This window comes from Anser anser (assembly GCF_964211835.1).
Source record: "Anser anser genome assembly, chromosome: 10".
Lineage (NCBI taxonomy): Eukaryota > Metazoa > Chordata > Aves > Anseriformes > Anatidae > Anser > Anser anser.
Window position 1 is genome coordinate 9,088,438 of NC_139730.1, and position 17,808 is coordinate 9,106,245.

The window sequence follows — 17,808 nt, forward strand, 5'->3', positions numbered from 1 at the left end:
TGCCCCCAGCCCCTCTGCGCATGCGCGCGCGGTGGGCGCCCGGCGAGGGTGACAGAAGGGGGGGGGCGCTCCCTCTGCACGTGACCGATGCCGCGGCGCGGAAGGGGGGGGGGCTGCCTTAAAGGGCCAGTCCTCCCGCTCCCCGCTCGGGCCGCCGCGCCCCGGCCGTGCTTAGGGGCCGCCGCTCCCCTCCTCTCCCTCTGGGCCCCTCCCCTCGCCGCGCACCTGCCGGGCTCCCCCCGGCGCAGGGCCTAGGGGGCGGCCGCGAGCCGCGGCGGGCGGCGCCGCGTGGGCAGGGCCCGGCCCCCGCCTCGGCCCCGCCGGCACCTGCGGCGGGCGGCCCCGCGCCGCGCCCGTAACCCGGAAGCGGTGCGGAGCGGGGAGGGGGGGGGCGGCGGGGAGCGGCGCCGGGACATGGCCGCCGCCGGCATGGCCTTGAGGAGCGCGGCGACGCGCGGCTGAGCCCCCGCCTCGCCGGCTCCTTCCTCCTGCTCCTCCTCGTCCTCGTCCTCCGGGGGCCGCTGCTCGGCTCGGCCGGCCCGGGGTTGACCTTCCCGCCGAGGGGGGCGGTGTGTGTGTGGGGGGGGGGGCTGCGGCCGGCGCCGCGTTAGTTGGCTGCGCGGGGTCGGGGTGGTTTAGCGCTATTTTTTTTTTTTTTCCCAATTTTTATTTTTTTTAGGGGCTGGTCGTGCACACGTTTCGTGCGCTTTTTATTTTTTTTTTTTAAGCGCCTTTTCCGGCCCCGAAGAGCTCCCCCCCCCCCCCCCCCCAGGCTGTTTGCCTTCTGGGAGGGCCGCAGGGAGGAAGGTGCGCGGGTTGGGCCGGGGCAGGGCCGTGGGCTGCTGCCCGGCACAGCTCCGTGGTGGGGGTTTTCTTATTTATTTATTTTTTTTTTTCCTCCTCCGGCGTCTCTGATGCCAGAACAAGGCCCCAGAATGAACGGTTTCTCTCTGGGCGAGCTCTGCTGGCTCTTCTGCTGCCCGCCTTGCCCCAGCCGCATCGCTGCCAAGCTGGCCTTCCTGCCCCCGGAGCCCACCTACACCGTGCTGCAGCCCGAGCAGCAGCAGGAGGCCGGGGCGGCCGCCGGGGCAGGGACCCCGACGGGCTCGGGCACCTGCAGCCTGCACCTGAGCGAGCGGGCGGACTGGCAGTACTCGCAGCGGGAACTGGATGCCGTGGAAGTCTTCTTCTCCCGCACGGCCCGGGATAACAGGCTGGGCTGCATGTTCGTACGGTGTGCCCCCACCGGCCGGTACACGCTGCTCTTCTCGCACGGTAACGCCGTGGACCTGGGCCAGATGTGCAGCTTCTACATTGGCCTCGGCTCCCGCATCAACTGCAACGTCTTCTCTTACGACTACTCTGGCTACGGGGTGAGCACCGGCAAGCCCTCTGAGAAAAACCTGTACGCAGACATTGATGCAGCCTGGCAGGCCCTCAGGACAAGGTAAATGGGTGTTGGGGACAAGGTTTTTCTGTCTCTCTCCTTAGTCCGAAGAAGTCTGGTGTGTGCCCAGTTAACCTGCTGAGAGGTGGAGGGGAAGGGCCTGGAGATGGTGTGAGTAGCGTTGATAGTCGGCAGACGTTCCAAGATGTGACTTGCTGGGTGGCTTCGTTTGTCAGAAGGATGCACGAGCCTTCATACATGGGCTTTTTCTAGATTTAGGGATTGAGTCAGCCATGTTATATATTAGCCATTATTTTGCCATTGTGAATCTCCATCGTGGGCAGGAGATACCGCACTGGTTGCAGATTGAGCTTGCAGGACGAAAAACCTTTTGTCCAAGATTTGTGTTGGTATAAATCTTTCCCACCACTTGCTACGCTTAGAGGTAACACTGCTGAGGCCAAGCTTTGACTGAATTTGGCAATGACCTAGGCTCGTGCTTACCAGGAAACTGCAGGCACTCTGTGGTGCGTCTGGGGTTTCATGCAAGCTCGTGCGACACACGTCTTCTTCTTCTGGCAACCAAGCGACTGTTATCAAGTTGGGGAGGGTAGCGAGGTGGAAGGAAAAGAGTGTTGACAGGTGGAAGTAGAGCTGGGGATTCTGCCAGGCGGAGATGCCGAAGGAGGTGGCATCCAGAGGGATGGAGCAGCAAGGAGAAGACTGGCAAGGCGGCGTGGCTGGTAGGAACACGGAGCCCAGGGCTTCCAGGAAATCCTGAGCAGAGCTGCTGCCCCAAGCGCCTTGCTGCAGCTGCCCAACATCCCTGGGCCTCTTGCTTTTGGCCACGGAAGCCACGAGTGACTTTTGTTGTTGTATAAGTGGTTCTTAAAGCAGGACCTTTCCTCGTGAAAGAGGGAGCTTTAAAAAGCTTAAATCGTTGCAGTAGAGCAAGAGACAAGAACGATGGACGTTTCTTGTTCTTGTCTCTGTGGCTGTGTAGATGAACTTGGCTTATGAGAATTGAGTATTTAATGTCTATCTAGGGGATACGTGCCAGCTTCAAAAATAGTGACAGGAGTTGTTTCTAATTTAGATAATTGGCTTTTCAAGGATCTGGGGATTGGTCAGTTGTGGAGTCCAAATGGCTTCTGACATTCGTCTGCCCAAGTCAGGTTAAGATCATGGGGGAAAGTTACCCTTTCGTAGCATGTGTTTTCTCTGCGTGGTGGGTAAGCCAGATTCTAGGACTTCTTAAAATAAATAAAATAAATACAAGTGTTTCTTGAGTATAAGTAATGTTTTGATTGAAAGAAATAACTTTGATATGCTGTACGCAGAATAAATAATTAAAGGCCACTATACTGCGTGTGGCTGATGTAAATAAGCTTTAAGGGAGGAAACTGCTTTGAATAAGCCGAGCCTAGTTAATGCTCGTCATTTAGTAGCTGTGTTTTCTCTCCGTTTCACTATTTAGTTGACGATATTTTTTCATGAAAGCCTTTTATAGCTCTGGAGAAGTGTGTTCACGTCAGGTTGGTAGTGCTCACATCTTGACAGGCATTTAGTAGGTGTTTAAGATCAACGTGGATCCAGAAGCAAGGCGTTCCTTCGCTCAAGCCTACCAAGAAACCTGAACTAGAAGGCGATGCGAGCAGGTGCCCTGCTTGCCCTGAAAGGATTGGCTCCTTCTACTGAAGTGTGACTGGAGGAAGTTTGTAATTTTGTATTCGAGTCCTTTCTGTGGTTTATACAAGATCTAGGTTCTGTTCTTCCTTAAATTGAGGGGTTGAAATTTGCTGACTCCTCCTCTGCAATGCTTGTAAATCCCAGATCATAGTGCTGTGCTGGGAGTGCTGCTAGGGTGGTTGTGTTACCGTTGGTTAGATTTTTGGCAGCCAAAGGAAATAGTATTTTAGGTGTCCAGTAAAGGAATAGGTTAGTGTAAAATGTAAGTATTAAAAAAAAAAAAATCCATACTGTCCTCTCAGGTGACTTTCAGCTTGTACGGAAACCATCATCTTCCTGCTTATAAATCTCTAAGCAGTAATATGAACTTTAAAAGACTGATAATTTTTTAACCCCATTTAATAAGTTCAGATGTCTAAGAGAAATATTCTGCTGTAAAAATACAAGTCTGTCTTTTGAGGTAAAATGTCATACTGTGCGTGCCGTTTCTGCTGCAGCAGTTAATTAGTAGCTTCCAAGAGTTTGTGTGTGGTTTCGTTCTTAATGCAAATTTCTAGCGTTTGGCCTGGAGTCATGTGGTAGTGAACTGTAACACGTAGTTAAAAGTGAAGCCTTAAAATAGGAGAGGTTCGCTATGCCATAGAAAGCGTTTAGTCATTTGTGCTAAGGTCTGTGCAAAGCTGTCGCCCTTCTGAATCCACCAGGCGTTCCACCTGGCAGCAGAAAGGAATCAGTAAAATGTTGGAGGTGTTGGATTCCCTTTCTTTTCATGTTGTGCCTGCAAAGTACAACTGTTATTTAGCAAATATTAATTTATCAGTTTGTTTTGAATGTTGTGCTGAGTACGACAAGAATTTACACTACACTTGGACAAAACAGATCGCTGCTGAGTTTTAGGATGATGATGAACTGACTGTGGCTGCAAACGTGCCTGGAAATTTTGACGATTTTTGAAGGTACTGATGTGAGGATCTTGCTATCACGCACACAGCTGGGTATCAGACCTTCTATAACAAATGATTGTAAAACACTTGATGAAAAGTAGTATCACCGAGGTTTATGTTCAGTTCAATTTTCGACCTCTCTTTGCAGAATCAACGTCAACTACTTGCCATTCTTTTAGTCATTGTAGAGAGTAACTTACTTTCCTTACTGTTAGTCAAATGAGTACTAACTACAGAGTTTTAATGCTAAATGTTAAATGTCTTTCAGCCTAGGTAAGATGTCCTATAATTTTATCCCCTTGAAATTTTTTTTTGATGTTCTTTCCAATGTCTAACTGTATTTATTTATTCCCTCCTCATAAGCAAATTTCCATCTAGTACCTAATATTTCTCAATAGATCTTCAATCTTCATTGCTTCGGATGATATTTTTGAGTGCTACGTTTGGGCAGGCAGGTGCGCGTCTGCTTTGTTTCTTGAAGGGAAGGAAGCTGCATTGTCCTGCTTTCTGGCAGGGCCTGGAGGGCTCCAAGTTGTTGGTTTTATCGGGGTGTGATTGACTCCCCCTAATACCTGATTGACATAGTAGAGCATTTGAACAAAATGACTTGTTTTCCCCCTCTGTCTCCCTGAATTACACGTGGGAAGACCGAGCTTTCTAACACTTTTACATGAAGACAATGTATGGTATTTAAAATGGGATACGCACTCAGGGTTTGTGTACTGTGCTCAAGCACAAAGCTGTGACTGCTCTGTTGGTTGCATGCTCTTCGTAATAAAATCAATTTGTATGTTCTCTAAAAACTTGAGGAGGGTTTGAGAAAGGCTTTAAAATCCTGGTTAAATGAAAGAAGGCACTGCTGCTGCAGTCTCCAGTTCTGTGCTAGAGTATCCAAGAGAACCTGTTAGTGTAGCGCGTCTTCTGGATGTTGCAAGATGGCAAAGAAAACATAGCTAATAAATTGGTTAGAAGAGCTGTTCTTGTTGCATTTAACAAAATACTGCTTGATAGTCTTTCGTTGTGCACAGTACAAACTATTCTAATAGCTTCTATTTCCATTTTCACTTTTCGTAAATGATAGATTTTATTGAGATGTTTAAATATTTCATTTTCAGAACAGGTGCATCTAAGTTTGCCTTTCAGTCCATAGACGAGCATTGGTTCGCTTCTGGTTTTGGTTAGGCTTCAACAGAAATCTGTCTTTGCCACGATGGAAGGAATTGAATTATGAAACGCAAGGGCTTTTGACAAACGAACGGCAGATAGTTTAGAATATTTAATTATTTTAGAAACTTTTCCCTCAAATTTAGTGTGAAAAAATGAACGACCATCATTATATGAATATTTTTATTGCAGTGCTGATTATCTGTCACTCCTTATTGCTGTTTCGTTTGCAGGAATTGGTGGAAAAGTGTTACAGCTTTCGTTTAAGCAAAATTAGGAAACACCTAATGGGATTAGACTGGAGCGATAACTAATCTTCTGAGGTTGTGTCAGTGTAGTTAGTCTCCATTTGCTGAAGTGGCTGAAGCTTTCTAGGTGAATAATAGTTTCAGGTTTTTTCCCTGATTTATTAAAATAGTTGTTTTTTCCTTTAATTTTTTTTTCTGCAACAGTCTTGTTTCATTAGTGCTGTGTGTGACCTGGCATGATTTCTCTGGATTGAATATTTTGGCATTCAGGTTCAACCTAAAGATTTTCATTCTACGTACTCCCTTGAAGCCCCTCCTAAAGATCTGGCCTTAGTCCTTCCTTTCCACTCAGTGTTTCCGGAAGCATTTAATTGAAGAATTTGTAATATGTACATTTGGTGGAATTGGGAGAACAGAAGTCATCGTTTATTATAAAGAGACATGTGAAACATTCAACACCTTCCCAAAATGTTTTATACTAGGAATAAATTCCCTCAGTGTATACACCACTGGAAAAAAAATAATAAGGATGTGATAGATTAACTTTTGTTACTTTGAATATAAATTTTCCAAGGGGATCTTTGCATCGCCTTTCTATCACTGAAAGCAGGCATACCAGCATATTTTTTCATAAAACAGGTATATTATTTTAGTGAACACATTGAGGTTTTGATATGAAATCAGCAACATTAATTCTTGAGATGGCCAAGGGCCATGGTTGGCTGAGCTCAGGAATAACAGGGTTCCACCATGCTTCCCTGTTCGTGGTGCATCAGCTGGTAGGCAGTTCTAAATCACACCTAGGTTGCAGATAATTTGCATGTTGACCTTCACCCTACATGATATTAACCTAGACTTCCTTGTATTGCCTCTTACTGCAGTTGTTTGTGGCTAATAATTTTCATAATATATATAATAATATAGCTGTTCTCCCAACCAGCTGTAGCCTACGTGTGCTCTCCTGGTTCCTTGAGCATGTCAGCAGTGGAGCTTCATAAATCCAACCGTTGGTTTAGATCTGGGACTTTGTCGTTGACTGTAAAAGGTTATTTCCCACTTCCAGCTTTTTACTAACGTTGGTAAGGTGTCTGCAAAGAATTATTTAATGTGCGCGTACTACTTTTTAAGGAGGCTGTTTTCTGAAGTTTAATGTATTCTACCCGCTGTGGTTAGTACTTCAAGAAAAACTGCACACAAGTTGTCTCAAAAATAGAAGCACACGAAATAGTCCCCTGTCGTTGTCTGTGTAATGAGCAGAGATGAATTCAGATGATGTCCCAGGGACAAATACCGACAACTGTTTAAAAACAGGTGCTCCGATGTTCAAAGTTACTCAAAATGTTTATCGAGCTTTCGTGTCACATTACACAGATTAGTCACTGCAGTAGAAGAAAGTACTGTTGTTAAATATTTTCCTACTTCTGTCGGGACCGTAAGATCAAAAAGCATATTTAAAAAAATATATATATATATTCTTGGCAGTGAAAAATCTTTTTGCAACCAGTGTGTTTGGGAAGAAAACTAAACTGCCAAAGAGCCTTTGGGTAATGATATTTGTCATCCTGAAATCCAGCCGCTGGAACGGGAGAGGTTAGTTTCCCTTGCCACATGGAGGTTGTAGGGCCCGGTTCTCTGCATCGTCAGAGCATGGAACATAGGGGTTTCTAGAGAGCCGTACTGTTAAATCCTGCACGCTGAAATAACAAACGACTCTTGTCTGTTTTTATTCCTGCTCAGCTGCCTGAAGTCTTTTGAGAAAGAAGGACAAGCCTTTTCCCCTTCTCGCTCTGGCCAGAGAAGTGTGTTCCCTCTCAAGACTGAGCTGGAGGCTGTTACAGGGTGGCCACTTGAGCTGTGCATGTTCTGGTAGCATGTGGGTTTGTTCGGTGTGCTCCTAATGGGAGGATGAGCTGGATTTTGTTCTGAAGCCATAGTCAATCTCTGCTGCTTCACAACCTCAAACAAAAAAAAAAAACCTCCAAAATTCAACCCTTTGGTTGTCCGTATTTGCTTGTCCTTTACTACTCTTTTACTTCGGAGTGTTTCCCTGAGTTTCCAGTGGCTCACTGTTTGTAAGTGAAAAGAACAAGGGAAAAAAAGTAGTAACACTGTCCAGGATTGTAGATACCTGGGGATAGAGGTGGAGAAACATCTTAAGCTGCAGGAGCGGGTTATCTGCCAGCAACTGGTTTTGTGGAGAAAACTGGCTTCTTGAGCAAACGGATATTTGTGTTTCCATACAAAGAAAACAGGTGAGGTTTTTCTGGGGGGTTTTCTATTTTCTAATTCTATGCTGCTTCCTCATGTGGAAGTACACTAGTATAAAGGAAATGCCAAGCAATTAGCCATTTAGAGCCTAAATAGTGTAGCATATGTCTGGATTTCTTGTTTGGTTTTAAGATGACATTTGCATGGTGGAGAGAGTAACGTGGTTATGGCAACTTTTACCTTTAAAACCTGTCCCAAATATTTTTAAGGGAAATAGGAAATTAATTCCTCAGTTGCGTTCTATGTTGGCTTTAAAGACAACAGCCTCAAAATTATGTAGCACTAATAAATTCATTGGACAAGTAACATTGCTATTTTTTTCCCTAAAGCCGGTAATAAATTTAATGAATAACTAACACTCCCTTCTGCCCTCCTTCTCAAAAATAAATCAATTACAGGGCTGCGTTGGAAGCATTTGAAATGAGTCATAAAATAAGCTACGCATATGTTGAAACTAACGTGCTCCTGCACATACCAGGTTTGCTTCGCCAATTAGCCCCTAAAAAGGGCAGAATTCTTTCTCTGTTGATTAACTTTAGGAGATCGTTTCGGTTGCCACTGCACTTAAGAGAAATTAAAGGCACTTATCCATGTGCAAGGTGAGGGGCTCCTTGCATTTTCTTGAACCTAGAAAAGGCACATCTTGATGGTTTTTGAGCTGTTGTGGCTATGGATTGTTTCTTCGTGTTAATTTGGGCCTATATTGACTGTTTATACTGACCTGAAGGAGAAATAGTTAAAGGTTATTTTGTCTAACTTAAACTCAGTTTTGCTATGGGCTAAAACACAATAAATAGGCGGATAAACCTTTTGCCTCTGTAGGAATCAGCAGATAGCAGATAATGGAGGTAACAGGGACTGGTACTTGCGAACAAGCCATTTCAGTGACCCAGTCGCTCCTACTCCATCTTGCTGCTATGCTTGCCAATTTTTAGAGGAACAGCATATACCAGTCCTGCTTGCTCAGCCCAACATCTGATGATGAAGCTGAATTTTGTTCCTGCTGTCAAACTGAGTGTTTCGTTGGGGTGTGTGGGAGCTGTTTGTTTGTTTTTCTTCCCAGTGCTGCCTGTTGTGTGAGCAATGGAAGCGTGTGGTTGCAAACCCAGGAAACTCCCTCTGAACACAGAGGACTAAAGATGCTCTTAATAGAAGACTAGAAGACTTCTGATAGAAGGGGATGAATAATACATGCTGTCAGCTTAAGGACTTTGGAATAAGGAATGCAAAGATGTTCCTGAGGCTGGTTTGAGGAAAAATTAGTTATTGTGGCATGCTTGTGCATGAAGCTACGCTACCTGCAAACTCAGGAAGATGCACATTTAGGCCAGATGCATAATGAGCGTTATACAGGCATTATGTATATCTGTACCTTTATTCCATATCTTTTTTTAACCACCATGTTAGTTTTACAGACCATAGCTTCTCCTGTACTGGCATTAAACATCGTGGTTGGATTTGCTGACCATGAAACCACATCATGCATAGGCAGAACATTGTGCTGAACAGCAGGATTCGGCTCCGTTCCCACCCGCCTTCCCTCCCTTGTCTCGTGTGTCTTGATGAGTGCTTGCATATCTATGGGAAAATCCCTACAATCATGAAATAAATGTGTAACGTTTTTCCTTAAAAAGGGAAATTTTCATGTGGGTTCATAAATGAAAAATGATGGCGATGTGGCAGATGAGGTTGTAAGTTAGTACGTTTGCCTCGGAGTGCAGAGGGAAACATTTAAACTTAGTGTAATCTCAGAGTATTGCATCTGTGGCTTTTGTTTGGCCTGTTTCTTAAAAAACTTGAGTTGTGCTTGTCTGAAAGTAATATTTATTGGTACAGTCTGTTGAAATTCTTTCTAGGCACGTCTTTCAAGATGAAAATGCGTTTTTAAATGTTAATTTGAAATTAATGGTTGGTTTACACAGTTTTGGGTATGCTTTTAGGAAGTTCTGTTGTTGAGCCTTCTTTGAAAATCCTGCTTACATATAAAAATGTTACTTTAACAACTTTGACTCTTGCGAGCCTTGTTTATCAGCCAAGGCATGCTGCTGAAGCGAGCTGTGTACATCAGTGCCTGGCAAGGAACCCTTCCCAGGGCTTGCGGTGTCAGCTAGTAGTTCTCAGACCTTTTCTTGTACAGGACGCTACAAAACTTCTTAGGATCCCAGTACGTTAGAACAGTTAAATCTAACTTTATGACATCGCGTGTCTACTTCTTGGCATGTACTGCAAATCAGTGGATATGAAGCCATGAATAATGGGACCCAAAAAATCTGAACTTTTGGAGACCAACTTCAACACGTTTCTCAGGAAAGCCTGCTTTATATATGGCTTGAAGTGTTTCTCTTTCAGCAAGAGGGTTGTTTAGAAAAGGCTTTGCTCAGACTGTAAAATCTTTCTGGGCACTCTTCACTGCTGACTTGTGAAGCTTGTCAAGTTTTTCTTTGGATGTTCTATGAGAACTTGAAAAATGGTGTTGAATATCAGCAAAGCAGCAAAAACGACTATATATTCTTTCCAGTGTAAGATAAGCTGAGATAAGGTTCAGATAATTTAATCATTATTCCATGAATCTTAAGCATTATTTATAATAAGTTAAAAGGGAAGGTCTGCTGTTGTAGGGGGTCATTTGTCTCAACTATTGCACTATGCAATAAATTGCAAGTCTTAAAATAAGCGAAACAAAGTAAAAGCCAACAACAATATGGGGCTAAACTTCTGTTAAGCGTTTTGCATTTGTGGTATACAAAACCAGCTACACTTTAAAGGAATTCCTTAGTAGTTCACTTGCCTTTTTAAATGTTGGACTGGCTTGTTTGTACAGATCTTAATCTTTGTCCCATCTCTGTATCATCTTCCCCAACAAGTGATGAGTTCTTGTAGGATGAACGCATGACAGCCTGGGGAAAGTGGCATCTTTCAAGAAAATGGTCTTGGTTTTGAAGCATGTCCTCCAGGGGCAAATTTAGAAAACTCTTCTCCAACATGCTGTTAGTTCTTCCTAGCTTCATTTCTCTTAAAAGTATGTGTATGTTCTAGTGGGTGTGGTTTTTGTTTTTTTTTAATTGAAATAGCTAATTCAATATAGTATTTATTTTGGAGGTGTTCCCTGGACAATTCTCTACCTTGAGGCAGTTGTTCAAGAGCCAGTCTGTCTTCTACTACCTCTAAGTCTCGGATGGATCTAAACTTACCTGTTGAGTTGTAGTATACATTTTTTTCACAATATTTTGTTGTTGTTGTTCCCTACTGTAAAAGTTACTATATTTTTCTAATGAAGTATGGCTGTAATGTGTCTTAATGCTGCAGAAAATTATAGTGCTTCAGTGCTTAATCAACTGTAAAAGCACTACGTTGTAGGAAGAGGTGGGGTGGTGTTTCAACTAGCTTTACAATTTTTACGGATACCAGTTTATGAACATGTAACCTTTGCCTCGGGCTGGTTAATAATTACACTGACTTAACATATGTTACAGGCATCTGGTTTTAATGCAAGAGGCACCCTTTTAGAAGTCAGTACAGCAGTTTAAGATATGTGGTGTTTGACCCAAAGCCTGACCAGCATGGCTGAAAAGTTTTGACTTCTGAATCTCTGCCAGCTTCCAAACTCTTGCTTCTCTGATGAAGTAACCCTCTACGCTCTCTGTTGAGGTCTTGCTAATTATTCATGTAACGTTATATTCGTTTTTAAAGCCTCCTGTGCATAAAACTAGTACAATTAGTCCTATATCCTGTTTTATAAAATTTGTACTAAAAACTAATCTGATTACATATGAACTATTATCTCTGAAGTAATACAGGCACAAATTTATTTGCCTTTCAAATAAAGGAATCACTTTGATTTGCGTTGTCTTTAACAAAGAACAACGATTCCTGTAGGTTCAAAGAACAGACTGTACTTGAAAATAACTTGTCTGAATTTTGGCGTAAAAGATAAGATTGTTGTAAATTCTCAATATTGACCCAGTTTTGTCCAGAGTGAGAGGGTCGCAAAGTGTCCTTGGTCTACTGAATTCTTTCCTAGCCTTTTATTTTATTGAGACTGAGCAAGCTGGTGCCAAACACGCCACCCGTCCAAACTGGATGCCCTTCTGTCATAGCACATCTAAGATTGGTGGTCCATTTTGTATAGAGCTCTGAATAGACACTATTGATACAAATAAGAATGGGCATCTTCTGATTATTTCAGGAAATTATCCTCTCCATCCAAAATCCACTTCAATAGTGATCGTAATGAGGGACACTAAACCTGAGGATCTTGTGTGTTTCTTATCTGGATGCAGTTTGAAACTTGTTGCATTTCACAACAGGAAAATCTAAGCCAAAGCTGATAGTCTTTGATTATTATAATTAGTCTCTTTGGTTGGACATGGTTTTGTTTTTTTGTTTTTTTTTTTTAATCCAAAGTGAGTGTTAATTTGGAAAAAGGGAAGCAATGTTAGTTTAAACTTAGCTTGCTTTGTTACTGGCATTTTGAAGGGGAGAGGATTTAGCAAGCATTGCTTGTCATTTGTTAGCCTCCTCTGCCTTCCACTACTCCCAGTGCTTCTGGGCAATATTCTGATGTGAACTGTCTCTTCTGTCCTACACTGTAGAATTGGTCAAGAATAAGTCTGGTCAAACCTAGTCTTCAAATATTCTTTTTAAACTCTCATGAAATATTTCAGTTTTGCCTCTGCATTGAAAACTTCATGGTACTAGGAGAAAGGGAAGCACTGTTCATTTGAAAAGTGTAACCGTGTGGAGAGCTAAATATGCAGAGTGTATACTGGGAGGACAACCCAGCAGCAGCTTGTAACTACAAGTGTGTGTGTCATGAAATGGTGAACTACAGAAAACCTACACAGACACAATATTACTAACCAAATGGCTGTTTGGCTAAAGTAGACGTGAATACACCCACTCTTCTAAACATTACACTGTTATCTGTTATTTCAAAAATAGAAACTCCAACAGCGCACGACATAGCAATAAACCGTGCTAGGCAATTGCTGGTGTGGCACCTACTGGAATTGCTGGCATTTTTTCCTGCATACCCACTTGTTCTCAGGTGGTGCTGTAACTAAGCAGGGAACCTGATTTGTTTACCAGAATGGCGTCACAGATACAGAGGCAAATAGAACACTAAAAAACACCGTAGTCCAGGAAGCTACTTCTCCTCTCTCCCTCTTTTTTATTTTTTTTTATGTTTTATTTATTTATTTTTATTTCCTAAGATGCATCACCAGGTCAGTATCTACCTTTAGCATCAGCTGGAGTAATGCACTTAAGTGATTGCATTAACAGATGTCCTTGATCCACTGCTAGGTACTTCTGCTGCTTGTGGAGTGGCTGTCTGATAACTGATAAGCGTCCTTTTCTTGATAGTCAACCTCCTCCTTGAAAAAATCTTTCACAGACAGAGCACAAAAACAATTGGCCCTGTTAACTAGAGAGAATGCTGGCAGAAAACAAAATACCCAACCATGCTGTTTGAATATTGTAAAAGCATCTTGATCTGTACAGTTTGGTCAAAATGCCTTTTACTCCGTAGAAGCCCAGATGATGCCAAATAAGAGCTGCTTAAGCTGAGCAAGTGTTTGTGACCTAGTTCCAGGGCTGTTTTCTGATGCGAGTTCAGGAAAGTTATGAGAAAATTAGTACTTTTCTCAATCTCTAGAAGTACTGATCCCATTTCTTAGACTAATATTAGTTACTATAAAATAGGTAAAATGCAGTGATGTGTAATGTTTTTGCATTCAGTTAAATGCAGGCATCTGTTTATGTAATGAATTGCTGGGTTTGTGCTCTGTTGTCAAGTTCCTGGAGAGCACGGCACCGATTTCATGACTGCTTCAACCAAACATGCAGGGAATGCTGAGTCCATGCTAAATTGTTCAAAATTCCAAGCAGTGGCTCCTGGACAAAAAGGGAGGAGGGATCTAGCCCCTGGGTCTGTGATGATAAAGGCTTTGGCTAGGAAATTTGATTTTAAGCTCTGAACCTAGTTATCTGTGATCTGCTGTTTTGGAACATCTGGTGCTGTTAATCCTGGTGATTGCTGTATATTTTTTTAATCATCTTAGCTTTATATTGACTGTTACTGGGGTCTGAACATTGAATGCGCTAAAAGTTCATTAAAGGAACGTGCACAAGAGGAAAAATAAGTGTAAAATTATGCAAGTCTAAATATTGGTTGAAAAACATATGGATTCTGGGGAGCAACAGGTCTTTAAGCCTGGTAGAGTCAAGTCAGCCCGTCTTTGGGTGACAAGAATGGAAGAACTTGAGGATGCTTTGGAATCGTTTCCAGCTTCCCATTTATATAGTACTTTAATGTAAACTACGGGAGGCCCTTGCTTTTTTCTTCTTTCCACCCCTGTATCTGTTAATACACTTCCTCTTGAAGATTAGTTAAGAAGCTACCCGTAGTTGATACGAGAAGGAGGTTTTTTGTAGTATAAGAACATTGATCTATATCGTCAACATGAAATGAATGCTTAAGATCCATTTATGTGTAAAGGCACTTCCTAAGCTTCTGTTAGTATCCTTTTTTTAACCTCCTTAGTGCTTTTTTCCATTGGAATAGGTCTATATCGTCTGCCCTGAAATGAGATTTTGAACGCCACAGCAAAAAAGTAGAAACGAACTGATGCCTTACTTCAAAAATGGAGTGCCAAAAATGGTGAGAAACAAAGAACACTGAGATCTTCTTGTTTCTGAAAAGATGTTGGAAAAATATTTTCTTGTTATAGATTGGTTTCATGAAATGACTGTCTTCTTCCATTTGGTAGTTAGCACTCTTGTTATTTATTAGAATATTTAATAAATGTGGCTGAGAATGGATAACAGAGAAGGCAGGAGAGTGGTGTTTCTCTGTGAGGCTGTGAATATTCTCCACTTTGAAATCAAGTGCCTAAGCACATACAGATTTACACTGTAGTACAGCTCAGTGTCTGCAGCACGTACAAAACTGATCTGCTTTCTGCTCTTGGCTGGGGGTAGGGAAAAATAGAGGTTACAGTGTCATTTATCCAAGCAGGATTTGTTCCTGTTTGTGATTCGCAAGACATGTCAGTGCAGAGGAAGTGCTGAATGTTTAGATTTTTAGATCAAAAGGAAGCATTGCTTTTCCTCTTTAAATCTGTGGAATTGGTTTCAGAGTATCTCAAAGAAACATGAAATATTTCCATAGAATTAAGAGTGCTGTCCAAGCAGGATGTGTGTTCTCCTGGAAAAATGGGCCATGACACTTCACTTAGCTTCTGCATTGAGCCCTTAAATGTTCATGAGATATTGCATATCTTTGAGAGAAGTCTAGTCTTATTAAATAACTTTGCTTGCCCTTCTGTAGTGCATGAGCATATTAATGTAAGTATGCAAGGGAAGGAGAAATGCTACTGCCAGCTGAGTCATCTTCATATAATGCTTGTCAATAAAATATTCATTTAACAGGGACAGATGCGTCCATTTGCAGTCAGTTCTCTTTAGGAATCTTGGGCCAGTGCATAGGTACTGGTATTTTTTTTGTAGGACCTCTCTGCTGTCCTCATCCGCTTATCTCCCTTCCTGCCCTCTCCTCCCATTTCTGCCAGGGACTCTTAAATCACTACCAGAACTAAAACAATGCTTTGGGATAGGCAGAAACAATACATGCGGATTGTCTGCTCACATATTTGCAAGTCCTCATCCATCCCAGCTCCCCTGTAATCCTCTTGGGACTTCGGCTTTGGTGCTCTGCGGGAGAGACTGCATTCAGATTTCCGGGGATCTTTGAAGAACAGTGTGAAAATGGCTTTAACTTTGTCTGCTCTAATAGGATTTCAGATACAAGCACCTGCAGTTTGCTGAGGCTGTTCGACTTCTTTGTTTTCTTCTGTCAGCATTATGGAGATAATGGTTGAATCTATTTTGTCAGCTTGTTTTGTGGATATAATTACAGATGTCTGAGTGACTTAAGGAAAATACTGTATCAATGCCATGTGTTTAGTGGTTTGTAAGTTATATCAATTAACTGTAGCAAAGCTAGTCATTTAATGGGGTTGATCTTCTGTTTTTATCACTGAAAGCATAAGGCTCTTTGTAAAACCTATAGATGAAATATCCCTTAGTCTGAAATGTAGATATAATAAATAATTGTGAGAGAATGCAAGAGTACTGCAAGAATTAACAAAAAAAAAAAGACACAAGAAAAAGCTAATTAGGTTCATTTTAATTCAGTGGTAGGACTAGCTACGTAAGTAGTTCTGGGACCCTATGCTATAGAAATCAGTTTTTGAGTGATCTGCTTTTATTTTTTCCCTATTTAGCCTTCCTAATATTAGTCTCCAAAGGATTAATTCCACCTTGGAAAGCCGTTTAATTGTTCTGGAGCATCTAGACAATTGCCTTCACAAGAGTTTGCATACACTTCTGTTTTAAGATCCTTATGTGGGGGATGCTTTTCTCATTAAGTTATAGTGTGTGTATGTGTGTATAGCTGATCAGCTATGCGAACCTATGCTCACATTTAGGTGAGCTTTGCAGTTTGATTACAACGTAAGGTTAGTCTTGTTTCCTTGAGATGGATATACCTGATGAAGAGGGATCAGTTAAATCAGTGCTGCTGTGGAGTTTGTTTTTGCTGTCAGCTTTAACTAGTTTGCTTTCTAATTGTACTACATGAGCTATGTGCTGATTGGTAGAAAGCAGGGAAAATTCTGGTTTTTGTTTGTTTGTTCCTTCCGAATTAAGACAGATGTATAACAGGGATATGTTTTGGGAAGAAATCTGTACGTGACCCTGCATGAGGACAGGATGCTCAGCTTATATTCCTGTACAGTAATGACTGTATTTCAGAAACTACAGCCTGGCACGTTCAAAGAAAACCGGTGCCTTTTTTTTTTTTGGCTTGGCTATTCTGGATTGCGTGCTTCAGCAATTATTCCTTGCTTTGAGAGCAGTTGAGCTGGTAAAAGGGTAGAAACGTCAGACACGGGTGGGGCAGGCAGCAGCTGGGGTCAAAAGCCACTGTACTGGTTCTCAGATAAGTAATCTCAGCTCATGAGTCAGAGGCTTAAGACTTGAATAGATGCAGCTCCTGGTAATTAGCGCTGCAGTAGGATGGCCTTAAACTATATTGCATGGTGTTATAGGTATGAGGAGGGGAGGGGAATGCAACAAAAGTGAATTCGGGGCCTTGTGTGGCCAAGAGTCGGGGAAGAGCAGTGCTTGAGATTTGGTTGAGGTGACAGAGGTGCTCCAACAAACAGGTGGGAGTACTGAAAGAATAATACAGTGCTTCTGAACAAAACTGCTTTGGGAGCTGTTGGAGAGCAACGAGTTTGCTTCCCTCAGCTTGCAAACCCTCTGACTCCCCGCGCCGAGCCCCGGCCGGCAAGGAGGGTTGTGCGATGGGCTGCTGGAGCAGCCAGACTTGGGAGGGAGCCAGGATGGGATGCCTTGGCTCACTCTGAGCTTTCGGCCTCAGAAGAAGGCAAGGCTGTCCGGTTTGGAAGCAGCTGAACTGTAAGAAACAGTTAGGAAAGCACAGAACTTGTGGGACCGCAGGACCAGTGTTAATATTTGTACTCGTTTTTTTTTAATGTTTCCTTGGGAATCGGAGGAGACTTCTTCTCCAAGAGCAGTTTCTGTGTTAGTTGCCACATAACTTGGTTTACCTGAAATCCTTATATAAAAAAGATACTGTGTCTAGGTACATGGATATCATCTTTTTTTTTTTCTTTTTCTAATAACAAGGAGTTGTTCTGCAACAGCCCTTATAAGATACAATTTTAGGGAGCGTTTTACTGCATTGTTTCAGTTTGTTTTCAGCTTTTGAGTATTGCTGTATTATAAAACATACTGTATGCAGTATGTGGCTGAAATAAAAATGCCATAGCAAGATAGAGATGAGAGAGAAGCTGGGGATGAGGATAATGAATTCCTCACTCCAGAAGATGCTATAGACTGACTTTCTCTGAGAAAGTAACAGAATTTTCTCTGCTGTATCAGGTTATTTAAATGTACCTCCGAGACTGGCTATATAGATTTTGCACACTGGTTACAGTAAAGAGTATATAATGGAAAGTAGCTGGCTGAGATTTTGTGAATTATTCATGCTGTGGTCAATGGAGATAGTTTTTAGTGGCCA

The 17,808-nt window shown here is 42.5% G+C and overlaps 1 protein-coding gene across 4 annotated transcripts in view; it reads left to right on the forward strand.

The window, feature by feature from the left end:
* The first annotated feature begins 278 nt into the window (after window positions 1–278).
* ABHD17C (abhydrolase domain containing 17C, depalmitoylase) overlaps window positions 279–17,808 on the forward strand; it is a 33,121-nt gene continuing 15,591 nt past the window's right edge. The window contains exons 1-2 of one of the 4 annotated variants that reach the window (XM_083851300.1): window positions 279–369; window positions 922–1,447. In XM_083851300.1, coding sequence (XP_083707426.1) covers window positions 936–1,447 — 512 coding nt within the window. In that variant the 5' untranslated portion in view covers window positions 279–369; window positions 922–935. The other 3 variants (XM_083851298.1, XM_083851299.1, XM_083851297.1) reach the window with 3 other exon arrangements.